The sequence below is a fragment of the Falco biarmicus genome, chromosome 4 (genome assembly GCF_023638135.1).
Source record: "Falco biarmicus isolate bFalBia1 chromosome 4, bFalBia1.pri, whole genome shotgun sequence".
Classification (NCBI taxonomy): Eukaryota; Metazoa; Chordata; class Aves; order Falconiformes; family Falconidae; genus Falco; species Falco biarmicus.
The window spans coordinates 2,177,341-2,193,154 of record NC_079291.1 but is presented as its reverse complement, the minus strand read 5'-3'; the positions used below and the strand labels follow the sequence as shown (position 1 = coordinate 2,193,154).

Genomic DNA, 15,814 nt, shown 5'->3' with positions numbered 1-15,814 from the left:
TTTAAATCTTTAAAAATAAGCTTCATACTGTACTTTGTCCTCTTAATAAATAGTGACAATTAAAGCATGCGTTTAGGATCCAAAATTCATGTTGTTCTTGTTTGAGACTTGAAAATTTGTCTTAAAGTGATTGTTGAATTAATTTCTCATAATGTACAGTAATGCAGTCAGCTTGTATTACCAAAGGCTTTATTATGATTCATGCTACAGGAGGGCAGTAAGAGATGGCATCTGATAACTTGGCTTTTGGGATTTTTTTCCCCCTTTAGGAATTTCCATGGGATGCAGGTCATGCCACGGGACTGCATTTGGGTAAAGAATGAATTCTGCATTTCCCTGGGGAGTCTTCCAACACTTTTTCTAAATTACCTTTTAATGGTTGTTCTAAGGGAGCTTGTTTGAAATAAATGGTATTGGATCATGAGCGAAGAAAAAAGCTTTGGTGTATCCCAGAAAATGTTGTCTCCTTCAAGAAGTACTAGCAGCTGCTCTTCCAAGCAAGGAAGTCGACAGGTAACGCAAACTTTTTCAACCAAACTGAAAGCATTACTAGGATTGGCTGTTACTTTTGCTTTTGAATATTGGTGAATCTCTTAAACTCTGTTTTCCTATTGCTTACTTGTTTTGTTTCATCACTTCATTTTCCTTACTCTGTTTTCGTTTTTTGTTGGTAGCAGCATCTTGTTTTGAGTCAAATGCAGTAAATAGATGTTACTGAATAGCAGACACTTGTAAAACTGGAATGCTAACAGTGAATTTGATTTTCTATCACACTGTATGTATGGTGCTTTTATAGTGAAATATTGCTGCTGTAGCTGCTTGGTCTTAGTGGTTTGGTCCTGAAATCCCATCTCTTCCCTGTAATATACCACTTTTGTGGTAGAATATTGTGTAACTGCTCTGCTTATTTCAAGTTTCCAGGGAAAGGTGTGTGTGCATGTGTGAAAGAGAACTCATTTGTCTGAAGCGTGACACAGGGCCTCTGACAACAAAAAAGCGTCTGTGAGTCCCTGTGTGTGCTGGTTGTTGCTGTGGAACCGTAGTTATGAAAGTATGTGTGTAACGTGATGCATCTGGGTGCCTAATGCAAAGGATGGTTTGTTTTCTGCAGAGGCGATGCTATTCTTTAAACCTTACCATTTTGAAAGACAAGTCTACGAGTGAGTGCACCTGACAAGTGAGACTGCTGAGGATGGCTTTTGTTTGTGGGCAAGAAGCATTGACCTGTAGCTGTAGTGAGAATTAAGCTTAAACACACTCAATCCATGCTTGTAAAATCATGAGCAATATGCTCAACAGAAACTTCTATTAAGCCAGTATTTGTGAAAATAGAGGTATTGAAGCTGCCTCTGGTTGAAATTTTAATCAGAATTGAGCATCCCAGTCCCCCAAAAGCTTTGGAGACCTCAGATGTGTTTGGAAACAGCACCTGCTTTTCTGGCTCTGTACATACAATTCACAAGGCAGACAAATCTCTGAACAATTTATGACTTTAAAAGCACTGTGCTTGTAAGAAATGTTGTGTGTTTCTACTATACTGAGCAAAGAAATCCTTGCTTTCTGGATGTCTTGTTTTCCTGTAACATTATTTTTCAGATCCTTTTTAAAGGTATGAGATTACCTTTAAAAAGTATAATTTAAAGCATTTGGTATTGTCTGTTTCAATAGTTCATGTCTATCAAGTGTTATCATGTAATATTTAAATAATAAGATTTGCATGAGCATGACTAAATCCACTGGTGTGTTACACAGCCAGTACAAGCAACCTTACTTAAGCAGAAGCAATTTCTGCAAGAACCTCACTTACTGCCATTTAACACAATCAAATCTATTGGCTAGCTCAGGCTTTTGATACTATTCTTTAGCAGGTCCCATTTCTTATCCATTTTGTTCTCACCTGCTCTCCTTGGAGAAAAGGAATAATTCAGTAAGGTTTAATGTCACCTTGTCAATCCACAATTTTTTTAGGTTTTGATCCTTGTACAAAAATGCAAGGTGTACCTGACCAAGGTGAGAGGTGCAACTTGGTGTTCTGTTTGTATTCCTGGTACATCAGTGCTCATTCATTATAGTCAGGGAGATGGTAAATTGCCTCATATACCTAACAGGTCAAGCTAAGTGGAGATATCAAGTAGGTTGTTTCCCAGTGTATATTGAAGGGCGATAGAGTTGATATTTCTTTGTGATTATACGCTGCATTGTGGTAAGTATCTCCACTTCATCAGTGTTTCAGTATTACTCTTTTCATGGTCAGTCTAATTACAATACCAAGAAAGCAACAGTATACTTTTGCATCTGGGGAACCTACATGGGTTGTCAGTCCATGGTTTTGGGTGGGTGGCCCACAGAAGTTGCAGAGATTGTGTGACTTGTATTGGGGAATGATCACTAAGCATGGCTAAAAGCTCTGCTTGCTTGCTTGTTTTTTCTATACAGTCTGAAAATTTACAAATATGTTTTTTCAGAAATTATTTGTGCTTTTTAAGGTTCTACTGGTCTTTCTGATCTTTTTAGTTTTAAATAGGCACGTCTAATATTTGTGAGTACTTCAACACTTTCTCTGTTTCCCTTTTTACCAAGTGCCATAACTTTCTAGCTTATCCTGTAACTGTTGTTTGCATCTGCTGAAATGGTCTAGAAGTCTTCCTTCAAAGTAGCAAAATTGAGAAAGAAAAAACCTGAAATGAATTCTAAATTACAGTTTCTTTCGTCATTGTCAGTGTTCATGTGCATGGCTGTGTATTGCTGTTCCTTCCTTAATTCCCTGACATTTTTGGTATTTTTCACATGGCTCTTGTTTCACACTGAAGTTGTCTTGCAGTTTATAGAACAAACTGTTTTGGTGGGGAAAACGAAGATTTAAATATGCTGTGCAGTATGCACTCTGGATATTTACTTGAAGATAACTTCTGTGGGTCACTTTCCTTTATGTCTCTTTATTTTTTAATTATAGTTTGTGATGATAGCATGTTTCCATGATCGTTTTGTTAGATACGCTCTTCTGTGCTGCAGGGGGGAAAGATGGACCTTTAGGTCTAAGAGACAGTACTCTGCAAGACTTACTGGCCTGGAGCACTGCATTACAGCAGTGCTTTGGGTGAGGAATGGGTATCTTCTCCTGGTGCCCGCTCCCCAAAAGGCTCTGGTCTTGGAGATTATAAAGATATTTACCTTGCTAGAAAGACCTTCTCTTCAGTGGTATAACCGTATAGTTTAGCATATATTATAAAATCTAAAATGTTAGTCTGAGCAGCGAGGATGTTGAGAACTTTCTTGTGTCCTGTCCCTTTGCTCCCTCCTTCCCACAGAGGATTTCTTGTCACACCTGATGAAGTAGCTTTGTTTATATCATTAATTGCTTATCTCACTCAGACTCTTGTATTTGTAAATTGGAGCTTCACAGTCCATCCCTACTAATATCCACCTACTCAGGGCTGACAGGACTTGGGATGAGTGATGTCATTGTCTGAGATTTATTTAATTTGCCCCTTTTTGTCTGCTTTTTAGTTTAAATGATAGTACTTTAGGTGTTCTATTAAGAAAAAAGCAACATCTAAAATTATGTAAAACTGTTACAAAAAAAAAGTAATCAAAAACCTACGTGTGCAACGTACACCTCCAGCAGATAATTTTTTTTCCCCCCAAAGTCAGGATAGAAAGAGTACAGTATAACGCTGTTATTGATATTTTTTATGGGTAGTATCATGAAAGTTGAAATAATTTTGCCATATGCTGTGCAAATTAAGGAGTGACATGCTGTGATTTTGATATTCTTTCCTTTGTTTTCCAGCTCCATGGAGGCTTCTTGTTCCTCCTTCAAACACTTGCGCCTTGCTCAGGGACCCCTCAGAGCTAGGCTCATTGTTGTAGGATAACGAAATATCTGCCTTACAGGTGCTTTCCTCTGGTCTGACACAGCAGTACTTTTAACCTGATTAAGTGGAAAGAAATCTGGAAGAGCACAGCGGGAAGAGACCTGGAGAGTTTTGCAGGGATTGAGTTGCCCAAAAAATAGTGGGATCTGACTTTTGACTGTCTCTGATTTCCTAGGCACAAACTCTGTTGCTGGTACACTCTAGCACCACGTAGTAAGTGACCTGGGGTTGTGACATGGAGCCGCAGTAGTGCAGGGATGCTGTGTTTGCTAATATTACGTGTCAGTGTGTTGCTGGTGTGAAGCGTCAGTCCCGTGACGCAGAAGATGGGGCACTGTGCTAGAAAGGAGTGTAACTTAAGCAGGGCTGCAGGGCTTGGAGGAGCCTGCTCCTTGTTCTGCTGCGCTTGGTGCCCCTTTTCTGTGAGAGGCAGCCCATTACAGAACTGAAGAGGTGTTACTCCTGTTCCACTCAGTTCACGTTCACCTTGAAGGCCCACGGCATAGGTGGAGGCTACTGCCGCTTCCCACCTTTCTGCTCATCTCTGCCCCTCTCCTTCAGCCACGGAAAGGGATCTCTTCCACAGAGCCACAACTCAAACTGTGTTTTGTGAGGAAGGAAAACTGGCGTTGATTTCCTTTAAATTTAAATTGGCCTGTCATCAAAAGAAGGTATATTGTGGTAGTATTTTTAAGTCTAATATGTTAACTAACTTTTAAAATAGATTCAGTAGGGAAAAGCTTTATGGCAGGAGAGCCACTTTAAATAAGCACGTTCTAAAAAAGAAAATTAAAGCATTTCTGCCAATTTTATGAACTGTAACAAATGCTTTAGTTGCAGCTGATGCCAGCCCTTACCCTCCACAAAGCAGATTTCTATTTTTGGCACTTTAAAATATTCAGTACAACTGACTGCATTTTACACTGGAAGAAAGTCTGGCACTGTCATCTGTTTTGTTCAGGGAGCTGAAACTGCAAGCATTGGCCTGAGCGCCATTCACACTCATTACTTCATTCTTTCCTCTGAAATAATTTGCCTTGAGGAGCTGTATGGTACAGAACCTTGCAGAAAATGAGAAGGCTTTTATTTTATTAAACAAAGAAAATGACTGCAGTTACCTAATGACAGACTTATCTCTGAAGACCAAAGTGTATGGTTTTTTTCCCTCAGCCACAGAGCCGGTATAAGACAAGTAGCAACTACAGGGTGATGTCCTAGTGCTGATCTGAAACTGGACCTGAGAAAAGCAAGAATATGTTCCTCCTTCAGCCTTGAGTGAAATTTCTCCCTGGGCAGCAAATGCAGTGTTGATCATTTTGTGTAGATATTGGCCCATAATGATGCAAAATCTTTTGTAGTGTATGATATATGTTAAGATATGACCTATCTGGACATCAGGCTTATGCTGTAGTTGTTAATGCCATTCAGCTGAGAGTTTTTGGGGGTGTGGGGGGGTGGGGGAGTGTGTGTCTTGGGAGATGTGGTGGTGGGTTTTTTTAATTTACCACTGTGGTTTGGGATCTCTCTTTCAGTTCCCTGTTGTGGAATAAGAATCAGAAAAATGGAGCATAATCTCAATGCTTCCAGTAGCTTTCAGGAAATCCTGTTTGCTCCTCTGCTATTTCAAACATATGAGAACAGATGATAACTGACAAGCCTGATTCATTTGCCTTCATTTTAGAGAGTAAGCAGTTTTCTTCGCTTCTGCAGCTGCTCCCAGTAATAGCCAACTGATGCTTTTTCCTCATTAAATGAGGTGTCAAATCTCTTGCAAAACAAAATACTGCTCGAGATCCCATAGGGTCTGGGTCAAGAGCAAATGGATGCAAAACCAGTCACAGCAGCAGTATTCTGAAAAATGTGGGAGTTCAGGGGTTCAGGTGGGAAAGGTTGGGCTCTTCTGGAAGAGGAGCAGATGCTGTTAGTGCAGCATTACACCTTGCATGTATCCAGCAGGTCCCCAAACTGTTCATTCTCTGAGCTATTCCTTGCCTTTCTTTGGGTAACATAGTTGATTAAATAGTGTTGTGCTTTTAAAAGGGTTCCTTTTTAATTTTACTAAGCTACCTTTATGTAGTTTGCAATTGAAGTGTGAGGTTCCCAGGGCAGAAATCTGAGCAGGAGACTCGCCTTCACCACCTGAGCTTTGGCAGGCCATTGGTCTTGCTGATGGGAAGAAGTGCACCTACTTCAGCTTTTCTTCCCATTTTCACACTTCTTAATTGTGAAGGCACATTCCTGGCTGCCTCACTGACCTGAAGAACAGTGAGAAATGTGACTCTCCCACAGGAACATGGGAGACATCTTGGGTCTGGACTGCGGGAGAGGCCCAGACAAAATTTGAGTTGCAATGCAGGCCAGGATGTGCTTTTTTTATTTAAAGTTTGACAAAAGCTATTGATACCAGGTATATTCCAAGTGGGTGTAATTGGCTGAGCTATTTCTCAGCTGCTTCATTTCTCTTCACCTCAAATGCCCAACGTAGCATAGGCCTGTCTCACTTCAGGAGCCATTTTCTTTCAAAGCTTATCCTTACAGATGGCTGGATCTGGATTCTTGTGTTTTTCTTGATTGTGCTCAAATTTCTGCTTGTCTCCTGCAAGCAGATGACTCTATCAATGATATATTGTGTTGAAGCTTAACAAATCTGTGAGAGCTTGATCCAAAGTTCAAGAAACTTGTTTCATTAGGTGTAACGCTAGGACATTGAACAGGATCTACTGTTCACTAGTCTTGACTGCTATCAGATTAATTCTCAGTGGAAAAGTTGTGTGTTTAGGGACTGCAGTTGAACAGATTTTGGTGAAGACAAGGGAAATACCTTGCTTGGTAATCAGGTAAAACAGCTTTTAAGCTCTTCTGGCTAATTTCAAAGAAGCACAAATGTAAATGCAACATTTTTCTTAATCTCACAGATGCTCCTATTGGTTCTTAATTAGCATTATCTCTCACTAGTTCCATTAGGTTTCTCTTTTTTAAAAATGTTTACCTTTATCCAAGTCTCCTGTTTGAAATCGGCTAATGTCAAGATTATTTTTTATATTGGCTCATTTAGTAGATCGTAATTTTCTTAGGCGATTAGATTTTATCCACCCCTGGACGTTTAAGCAGCAGTAAGTTCAGCTGTTAGTTTATGTAAATTGTAGCATTACACTGTGTGTCATTATATTTAAAAAGGCTGCTCTCTGCTATTATAACAGTCCCAATTCTTGTGATTACATAAGAGTAATAAATAATCTTTAATGGGAAAAAGAAATCCAAGACCACTAGTGAAAGCATTTAGTGGCCTAATATTCACATTGATGGTAAAAGAGGTGGTGGAACATCATTTATCGTTGGCTTTCAAGGCTGCAGACTGGAAGGTTCTTTTAAAAAAAAAAAGGGGGGGGGGGAGGGGGGGAAGTCCTTAATTGTGGAGGCTTAGAGCTGCCTTCATGCTTGAATAGCTGTCAAACTGCAGCTAGCAAGCTCTGGCTAGCTGTCCTTCCACGCGCACAGGCTGACTCTGCTTTGTTCTCTGCCAGCTTCACCCTGTGAGAGGCCAGTGCTGTGGCTCTCTGGTGCTGGGCTGATGTGCTGGAGACAGCCCAGGAGGCCTTCTGCTCTCCCTTCAGCCCGCGAGCTCACGATATCCATGAGTAACTTCTCTGTTCCCTGATCTGGCATCATAGTAATTTACCCCAAATCAGGAAAGGGTTCATGATTATTGAGAATTTTAAGTGAGTCTCGAAGTAGTGAAAGTAAAAAAAAATAATGAATATGGAGTGTAACTTCCATTTTCAATATGGAAGTTGATTTCATGATCATTGGTTAGAAATAATGATATCTAAGTAGCTGTCAAAATACCTCTTAGACTGGAGGGAGTAAAGAAGCTATTTGTTACAAAACCGACAAGGATAAACCCCAAACTTGTCGGAGCATAAAATGAAATGTGTGCCATGATAACAATTTTGAAAACTGCAGTTTTCACTTACCTTCAGGTAGTAGAACATCATTGGGTGGTCTGTAGGATGTTTGAGTGACAGGAGCTGCTCAGCCCCACACTCCTGCTGCATGCAGCCTGTTGTGTGGTGAGTGCTGGCAGAGTGAACTCAAACCAAGAAAGCAGAGCAGCTTTCCAGTTTGTTCCGTAAAGTGCAGTGCACAGAAAATAATAAGAAAATAGCGGAGTGTCACCAGTAATGTGGTAGAATAAAAGATCGCATTCCTTAAGCTGTTTAAAGAATGTCTTTTCGAAGATGGTTTGCCACTATGCCTTGTTGCTCAAGTAATGAGCATGCTACCTCACATATTTTTTTTTCTAGGCTTCTAGGGCTGAATTTTTAAGGATTCAGGAGATGGATAAATGAACACAGCTAGCTCTTGTTGATTTTTGCTTAATTTTTGTTTTAAAGGTTGGGTGGTTTTTTTTTGTTTTTTTTTAGTCAGTCACTTCTTGGGAATGCTTCCCTACGTGTCTTACAGGCAGGACCACAAGTACTTACTTACCTATCAGGTTTGGCCAAAGTGTTTCATACTGGTCCTTTTTCGTCGTTAAATTCTATGTTAAAGTATTCTCTGCCTTTTTCAGATACATGGGGATGGTACTAGCACATGCCATTTCCTGTCAGTTGTTCATAATTCTAATCTATGATATCCTGTGGTAGCTGGCAATAAATAATTCGTGAGATCTCTGATCAGAAATCTTGAAACTCATGTTACATTGTCATCAGCGTTTGTTCCATAAATACAAACTGTAACAATACTATGAGATTTATTCTCTTCTCTGTTATGTTGCTGCAATGTGTTTCATTTAAGAGCTCCTGATGGCAAAAAAAGAGAGACCTTCTTTTAATTAGAGGTGTATCTGCTGAAGGTTTTTTTTTATTTTTCTTGTACTCTCCCTTTATGTCATCTTCCTCATAGTACTTGAGTTACTTCCCTGGCTTTTTCATTTGTTTTTATTTTATTCTATTATCTTTACTGAAGTAAAGGGAGGCTGCAGTTCACACCAAACACACAACATTGAGTTAATGAATATGGGAAAAAGTTTTACAGAAAAGGTCTTCATTTTCAGTGTCTTACTTCTGTTTCATAACCTATAAAACATATCCTTTTAGCACAGGCTGTTTCTGCCTGTGATGGCAGAAGGGTTTTCATTGTTTGGTTTGGGTTTTTTTTTTTTTTTCATTAAATAGTGACTAGGCTGTGGCTATACACTGTGTCTATGTATGAACAGAAAAATACACATGAAATTCTGGTAAGCACGTACACTCAATGAAAGATGGTGTCAGAAGAATAGTGTTTTGTTTACTTTGTATAGTTTCTGTCAAAATAAAAAAGGATCTTGTCTCTTGGAAGATACACAAGTAAAGATTGATCTAAGGTTAGATTTCAGGATAATTTTGGGTTTTTAACTTATAGCCTTCTTCCTGTTTAATCTCTTTTAATTCTCTTTCAATTCTGTTCTTTGGAAGAAATAAGATCTACGTGTGGGTTTTCTGTTTGAGCAGGACAGCTGGGAAATTGTAGAAGGACTCCGGGGAGCAATGAATTGTACCCAGGAGCCACAGAAGCAGGAGGGCTGCTTGCTGAAAAAGAGGAAATGGCCTTTGAAGGGCTGGCATAAGGTAGGAAAGGAACGTGTATGTGGAAGCCTGATGCCGTGTGACTGGGACTTACTTGGTGGGGTTTTGTGGCAAAAAGGTTGCTTAAGAGCAGATAAAGTATTCTCCAAAGAAATACAGGTGTGGGTGGTTGTGTGGGTTTTTTGTTTGGGTTTTTTTTTTTTGGGGTGGGTTTTTTTGGTTTTAATTCTCTACATTTTTGGTTACAGAGATATTTCTTTTTGGACAGAGGGATTTTGAAGTATTCTAAATGCCAAGCTGATGTAAGTGATCTGAACACCCTTAAGGCCATTATAAGGTAACAACACTATTTTATCCAAAGTAACAGTAATTCCATATTGTTGGCAATGGGAAGTAAAGTTTCAGCCATTCTAAACAGTTGGAGAGGGGGAAATGATGGTTTCGGCAGGTAATGTCTATCCTTTTGCTTTATTCTGGAGTGATTGTATTCTTTTTACTTTTTTTTTTGCAGATAGAGAGAGGGAAGCTTCATGGCTGTATTGATGTTGGACTTTCTGTAATGTCTGTAAAGAAATCAACGAAATGTATAGATTTGGATACAGAAGAGCAGATATACCATCTGAAGGTAGGTCTTCAAGTTTGTTATAACCTTGCTGCAAAAACGCCAACATTAGCTATGTATGGTGGACACATTTTTTTAATAGGTATGTGAGTTACACTAATAACTTACTTTTGTCTCAGCAGACTAGTTTATACTAGCTTGAGAGACCTTACTGTACTGTTCCAGAGTCAGTAACCCTGTTCTGAATAGAAACTTCAAAGATGCTTCATGTTTAGCAGCACTCCTTTCACCCAGCACTTTTTTCAGCAAAGAGTACGCACTTGTTGCACAAATGCTTTTCTTTTCAGTAGAGGTATCTTGATCTTTGTCTTATCTATTAGAAGTATTTTCCAGTCAGATCTGTAGATTTATCTATCCTTGTGAAATAAATTGTTTTAAAATACATCACCAAAATAAAATGTCTATTTGTGGTTAGTTAAACCTTGACTAAACCTTAAAAACGGCAATTTAGAAATTACAGATTATATGTGAGGGGTTTTTTATTTATGCTGAGGGTTTTTTCCATCTAGAAGTTGCTAAGTATTGTATTCTGCATTGGAAGTCATAACTATACTAATTGAAATTTCTATTTTTCTCATGTTATCTTAAGCTCAAACATTATGTATTTTAGTAAAAGCATCATTAGAAAACCTTTCCTGATATTTTGCCAGTAAAGGTCAGCCGGGCTAGCTATCTAATGAGCACAAAATACCTTCATTTCTTTGGTAGTCATTTTGAATGTGAATGTTAAAAAATCTGAAATTTTGTGTAGGTGAAATCTCAGGAGCTGTTTGATGAATGGGTAGCAAAACTTCGTCACCACAGAATGTACCGTCAGAACGAAATCTCCATGTTTCCTCATGATGTCAATAATCTTTTTTTCCCTGTGTCTACTACTGCGGACTCTGTCTCTGGTTTCTGTGATTCTACTCCGGGTAGAAAGGTAATAATTATGATTTATAAATAATGAGCTTTCATCAGGGATTACATTAGTCTGATTTGTCTTTATTAAGTGAAGAGCGTAATGGAAGTTTGTGGTGGGGTTTAAGTTATGATCTAAAATGTCAAGAGGAAAATTATATTATTTATTGATTTACTCCTATGCAGTTTTCTCTATGATGCTGTTAAATTTTATAATAGCCTCTCATTGTTTACTCATTGCAGTAAATTATATCATCATGATCAGTTTTAAAACTGCATTATGAGTTAGAATCCTCATAATTTTTGAGACATGTATCATTATTTGTCTAATATGTGCTGGTGAAGATTAGTCTGGGTCACAGAAGAGCACTCAGCTAGATTTTTTTTTTTTCTTTAGCATTTTTTCATTTATCCTTTAGCTAATAAAACCTCTCCCCTTTTATATTAATGAATCTAACTACTTACCTGAGGATTATATAGGAATTATTCACCTGTGGCCACTATTTATATTTTTAACTGAGGTGGAAGCATTGTTCAAACCAATCCAAGGACCATGCTGTAGGTGGGAATGGGGTCTGGAGCGTATTTCCCTTTAGGCAAAGTCTGTGACTGTTAGTTTCAAACATGATTTGGCCAATGCTCAGACCAACACTGTAACTGGCCTCTTTGATGCAATCTTGTGTTCTGTGGCTGAACACAACCTCTGTGCCTTCAGCAGTCTGCACGTTGACTGACTGACTTTTAACCAAAGAAGGTCTTCTGCTCCCATTTAGAACCAGTGGCCTCTTCTGAGAATAGTGTCTTTTTTAGCAATACTGTGTTACTTACTATAACTGAAACAGCTCTATGCTTCTGTCGCCAGAGTGTCACCTAAAATCACCTCTTTGTTGCCCTCTCAGGTTTTCTTTTCCCTGGCCTATATTGCTGTATGATCTGAGTGGGCTTGTTCCCCAGTACCTGCAGTCCATCCCTTTGGGAGAATTATCCTGTAACTGAATATTAATTTTACTAAACACAAACATGTGCCTGAACAGCTTTTTGCTCGTGGTCGAGAGGGAGGGGTTCTGTGTGAGTGAGTGGCTGAAAGAACAGTAGCTCACCCCACGGTACCAGGGCTGTTCTGAAGAGAGCTGTCTGCACGCTTTCGGTGGTGCCAGCACCTCTGTGGCTCTGACAGCCGGTTCTTCTGAGGCTGTCTGCAGAGAAATGGCAAATCTCCTGTGGCTGTTTAGTTCTTCTCTCCCAAAAACCAGAAGGGACAGAAGAGGAGAAGAATATTGAGGGCAAAAGTGGAATGTTGCAAAGCCAATGATACATCTATGCATGTGCTCTTAAAAAAAAAAAAAAGTCAGGGGAAAAAAAATAATCCATGTGACCACCATATCTAAAATCTATGCTCACTGTCAGGAAACTAACCATTTCTTCCTTGGCATGAAAGGCTTTAATTCACTTCTAATTTATTAATCCAGATTTGCACTGCAAAGAAGCCCTACTTATTTTCATGTGAAAAATAGAAGGGGATAGTTCTTAAGCTGCAGTTAATCACCTTAGCTCTGCTGAAGCTAAATGGAATTTTGCCAATTTACACCAGCCAAGCTTGATGTTAGTTGATACCAATCCAGCGGTTGGGTTATTTTGAGAAAAACATATTGGGTGAGCTTTGCATTGCATTTTATTTGCTTTTAGAAACACCAGATTGGTTTTTACACCTGGTTTTTTGTTGTTGTTGGGAGGTAGGTGTATATATTTACATAAGTTTAGTTGGAATGCTTGGATTCTAAAGCTTAGCCATGCTAAGCAAAACTATGCTATCTGGAGCCACACGAACTCTTTCTTGCCTGTTCCCTGGCAATGCCTACTTCTTCCTTCCTGCTTATGCCCCTTGCGTATATGAGTTCTGGAAAAGTTGATTATATGAGGTAAGATTTCTGAAGACACAAATGTAGGATTTGTTCACATAACGCCAATACAATTGCTCATCTTTAAATTCAGTTTCATAGTGCTTTTAAAGGTGCTGGGATTATTATTTGGGTATATATATATAGATGACTAAAGTTCATATAGCTTTATGTAGAAATAAAACAGCTGAACTGCATAGATTAATTTAAAAATAAGTAAGTGTGCCTACTGATGCCTACTACTATTGCATGCTGGCTATATAAATTGACAGTACTGAATGATGCCATGTGGCTAATGCATTCTATTTTATTCTGCAACTCAAATTGGAGCTTATGTTGTAAATTTAAAAAGACCAACTAAGAAAATTGCAGCTGACAGAGATGTAGATGATGTTTCCTATGAACAGATTTAAAACTAGTACTACCTGAGGTTTTTATATAGGGTGAGCAGGCAGTAACAAAGTTTGTGAAGTGTATGCTTCAGAGAAGAGCCAAACAATTCAGTCAGCTTTTCTCATAACCAGTAAAGTGGCCATGTAATGGCACTTAAGATGAAACATTTTAAAACTGATATTAAACAAGATGATGACAAATCACATAATTTGTGCAACTTCCTGACATAGATATTATTAAAGATGAAAGGTTGAGTGAGATCTAGAAATAATTATGCATTTGGATAGCTATTATTTGTAGTCACGTTAGCGAAGAAAACTGCATTATAGGCCACAATCAGCTGGTAATAGCACTGGGTAGAGATTTCATCCTATTGGAAACTACTTCATTATCCTGCTCGAAAATACTTAATTATCCTGCTCAGTTAGCTCTTACACAGAATTTCAGCGTCTCTTGAAGCATCTGATAGTGGGCACTGCTGAAAATGAGAAAAGTTTGAAAATGGTTACCGAGTTGTTGTAAAAGGGTAGTAAATAATGCAGATGAGGTGTACATTCACACATGTATTAAGGCCTGTCAAGTCAAAACCATGGTGAAGTCATACAACTTTGAGTAAAATTTTTGAATAGGATGTAGTAGATCTTGCTTTCTTTACTGAAAGATAGCTTTAACAAATCTGTGCATGTGACATTTAAGTTACTTTTGGGGCTTCTTTGTGGAGCATGGGAAAGGAACACAATGTCCAGCTTTGGTTCTGTTTGGGTATGGTGCTTTAATTGTATTAAGTTGACTTGATTTATGCAGAACTTTTCCCTTCCTCAAAATTTAGTTTTCAGGAAATGTTTATGGTTCCTTTAGTATTTCTACTGCTTGCGGACAGCCGTTATGTTAGATATCCTGATGTTATGCTCAATGACTCTACACCTAGTCTAGTTCATACACTTTTTTTTCCTCTGTGTTATTGATGCCTTCAGTCTTTGTCCCTGATCATGGACCTCAGCTGTCGGTAGTCAAAATCTGTGCATACAACATGAAAATATTGTTTCTTAATGATTCACTTTTTCTTCCCTGGAACAGGCAGGCAGCTTGACCAAACAGAATTCGTTGTCAGCTGGAGTTAACTTGTCATTTTCCTTTTCAAGTAATGAGTCCAGGATTTCATCCTGGCTACAATCTTCTGAAGACATGGAAAAATGCTCAAGAGGTAATAATATTTGAAGGAAGTGGAAAGTAGCCTAGTATTTCCCTAGGGTTTTTTGACAAGAAGACTACTACACCTCTGAAACAGGAGGGAGGACAGGGGTGGTTGTTCATTAACTGGCTGCTCACTTGTTTTCAAAAGGAACGATGATTTTGAATGTGGGGATATCAGTTGTGGGCACCTCTTCAAGTAACCTATATATTTCAGTACATTTTTTTTTACATATGAACGTCACCTTCAGTAGTAAGATTTGAACTCTCATAAGCTGGGTATTCAAAAAGGGGAAGCATCCAAAACCTAGTCTTTTAAAAAACACTAAAACGCTCTGTTCTTCAAAGTCACCTTCTGCTTTCATGCTTTCCTAAGAGCATGAAGATCTTTCTCATGTTGGTAGTGTCTGTCTGATACTTACTTGGTAAAGTGCTACTACCAGTGAGCTTCAACTCTAATATAGAGGAGCTTCATCTCTAGCTCTGCGTGTACAATTCAGCCTTGATGCCTATGGAATTATTACCCTCACCATGAGGAGCTCTGACTAGTCCCAAACTGCAGTAATTATCACATTTTTCTCATTTTTCTGCAACCAACTAAGGTAAAATATCGTGATCATTACACAGACCATCTAGATGCATTTCGGTATTTTGAATTGGAACTTGAAGGTAGAAGGATACAAGCTTTTTATCCAGTCATCTAATAATGTTCTTTTAGTCAATGAATAACTTAAGCTAGCTACAATCAAAATAAGACTAACCTACAAAGGAAAAATACTTTCAGTGTGTCTGTTACTGTAGAGCAACTGAAAATATTCTCTTGTTCAAAACAGACCTCTCCAACTGTCACACATATTTACTGGAAATGAACCAGCTGTTACAGAGCATGGATGTTCTTCACAGGACATACTCAGCGCCTGCTATAAATGCCATGCAGGTTTGTTGTTTAAAAAAACAAAACAAAAATAGTTTTCCCTTGCAATTTCAAAAAAACCAACCCCAAATCCTAAAGGATCAATGTATTTCTTTGTAGCTCTATTAGTTTTATGGCAATCTGTATTATTTTTGTCCTATATGTTGTTACAAGGTTGGACCTTTTGAAAGCCCCAAGAAGGAAAAGAGAACACACAGGAGATGGCGATCCAGAGTTGTTGGGAAAGAGGGTAAAGGAATGTTACAGGTAACTTCAGTCCTTTCAGTGCCCATCTTTCTCCAAATCTTATTTATCGCTTCTTAGTATGACCAGTTAAGGAAATATTAATCCTCTCTAAGTAGTGTCCATTGCTAGATCACTTTAAGTGGTAATATATCAGACCAAACACGAATATGTTGCCATTGATACCTGCAGTAGGATCTTTGCTATTACCT

General features: G+C 38.6%; 1 protein-coding gene across 14 annotated transcripts in view; it reads left to right on the top strand.

The window, feature by feature from the left end:
* The window catches only part of OSBPL3 (oxysterol binding protein like 3), a 92,649-nt gene that overhangs the window by 46,296 nt on the left and 30,539 nt on the right, over positions 1-15,814 (top strand). For 11 of the 14 annotated variants that reach the window (XM_056334531.1, XM_056334529.1, XM_056334524.1 and 8 more), the window contains 8 exons: positions 270-513; positions 9,368-9,484; positions 9,691-9,744; positions 9,954-10,067; positions 10,816-10,986; positions 14,333-14,459; positions 15,280-15,383; positions 15,534-15,626. In XM_056334531.1, the coding sequence (XP_056190506.1) occupies positions 421-513; positions 9,368-9,484; positions 9,691-9,744; positions 9,954-10,067; positions 10,816-10,986; positions 14,333-14,459; positions 15,280-15,383; positions 15,534-15,626 (873 nt within the window). In that variant the 5' untranslated portion in view covers positions 270-420. Of the gene's footprint in view, positions 1-269; positions 514-9,367; positions 9,485-9,690; positions 9,780-9,953; positions 10,068-10,815; positions 10,987-14,332; positions 14,460-15,279; positions 15,384-15,533; positions 15,627-15,814 lie in introns of those variants that run through there. The other 3 variants (XM_056334533.1, XM_056334536.1, XM_056334537.1) reach the window with 3 other exon arrangements.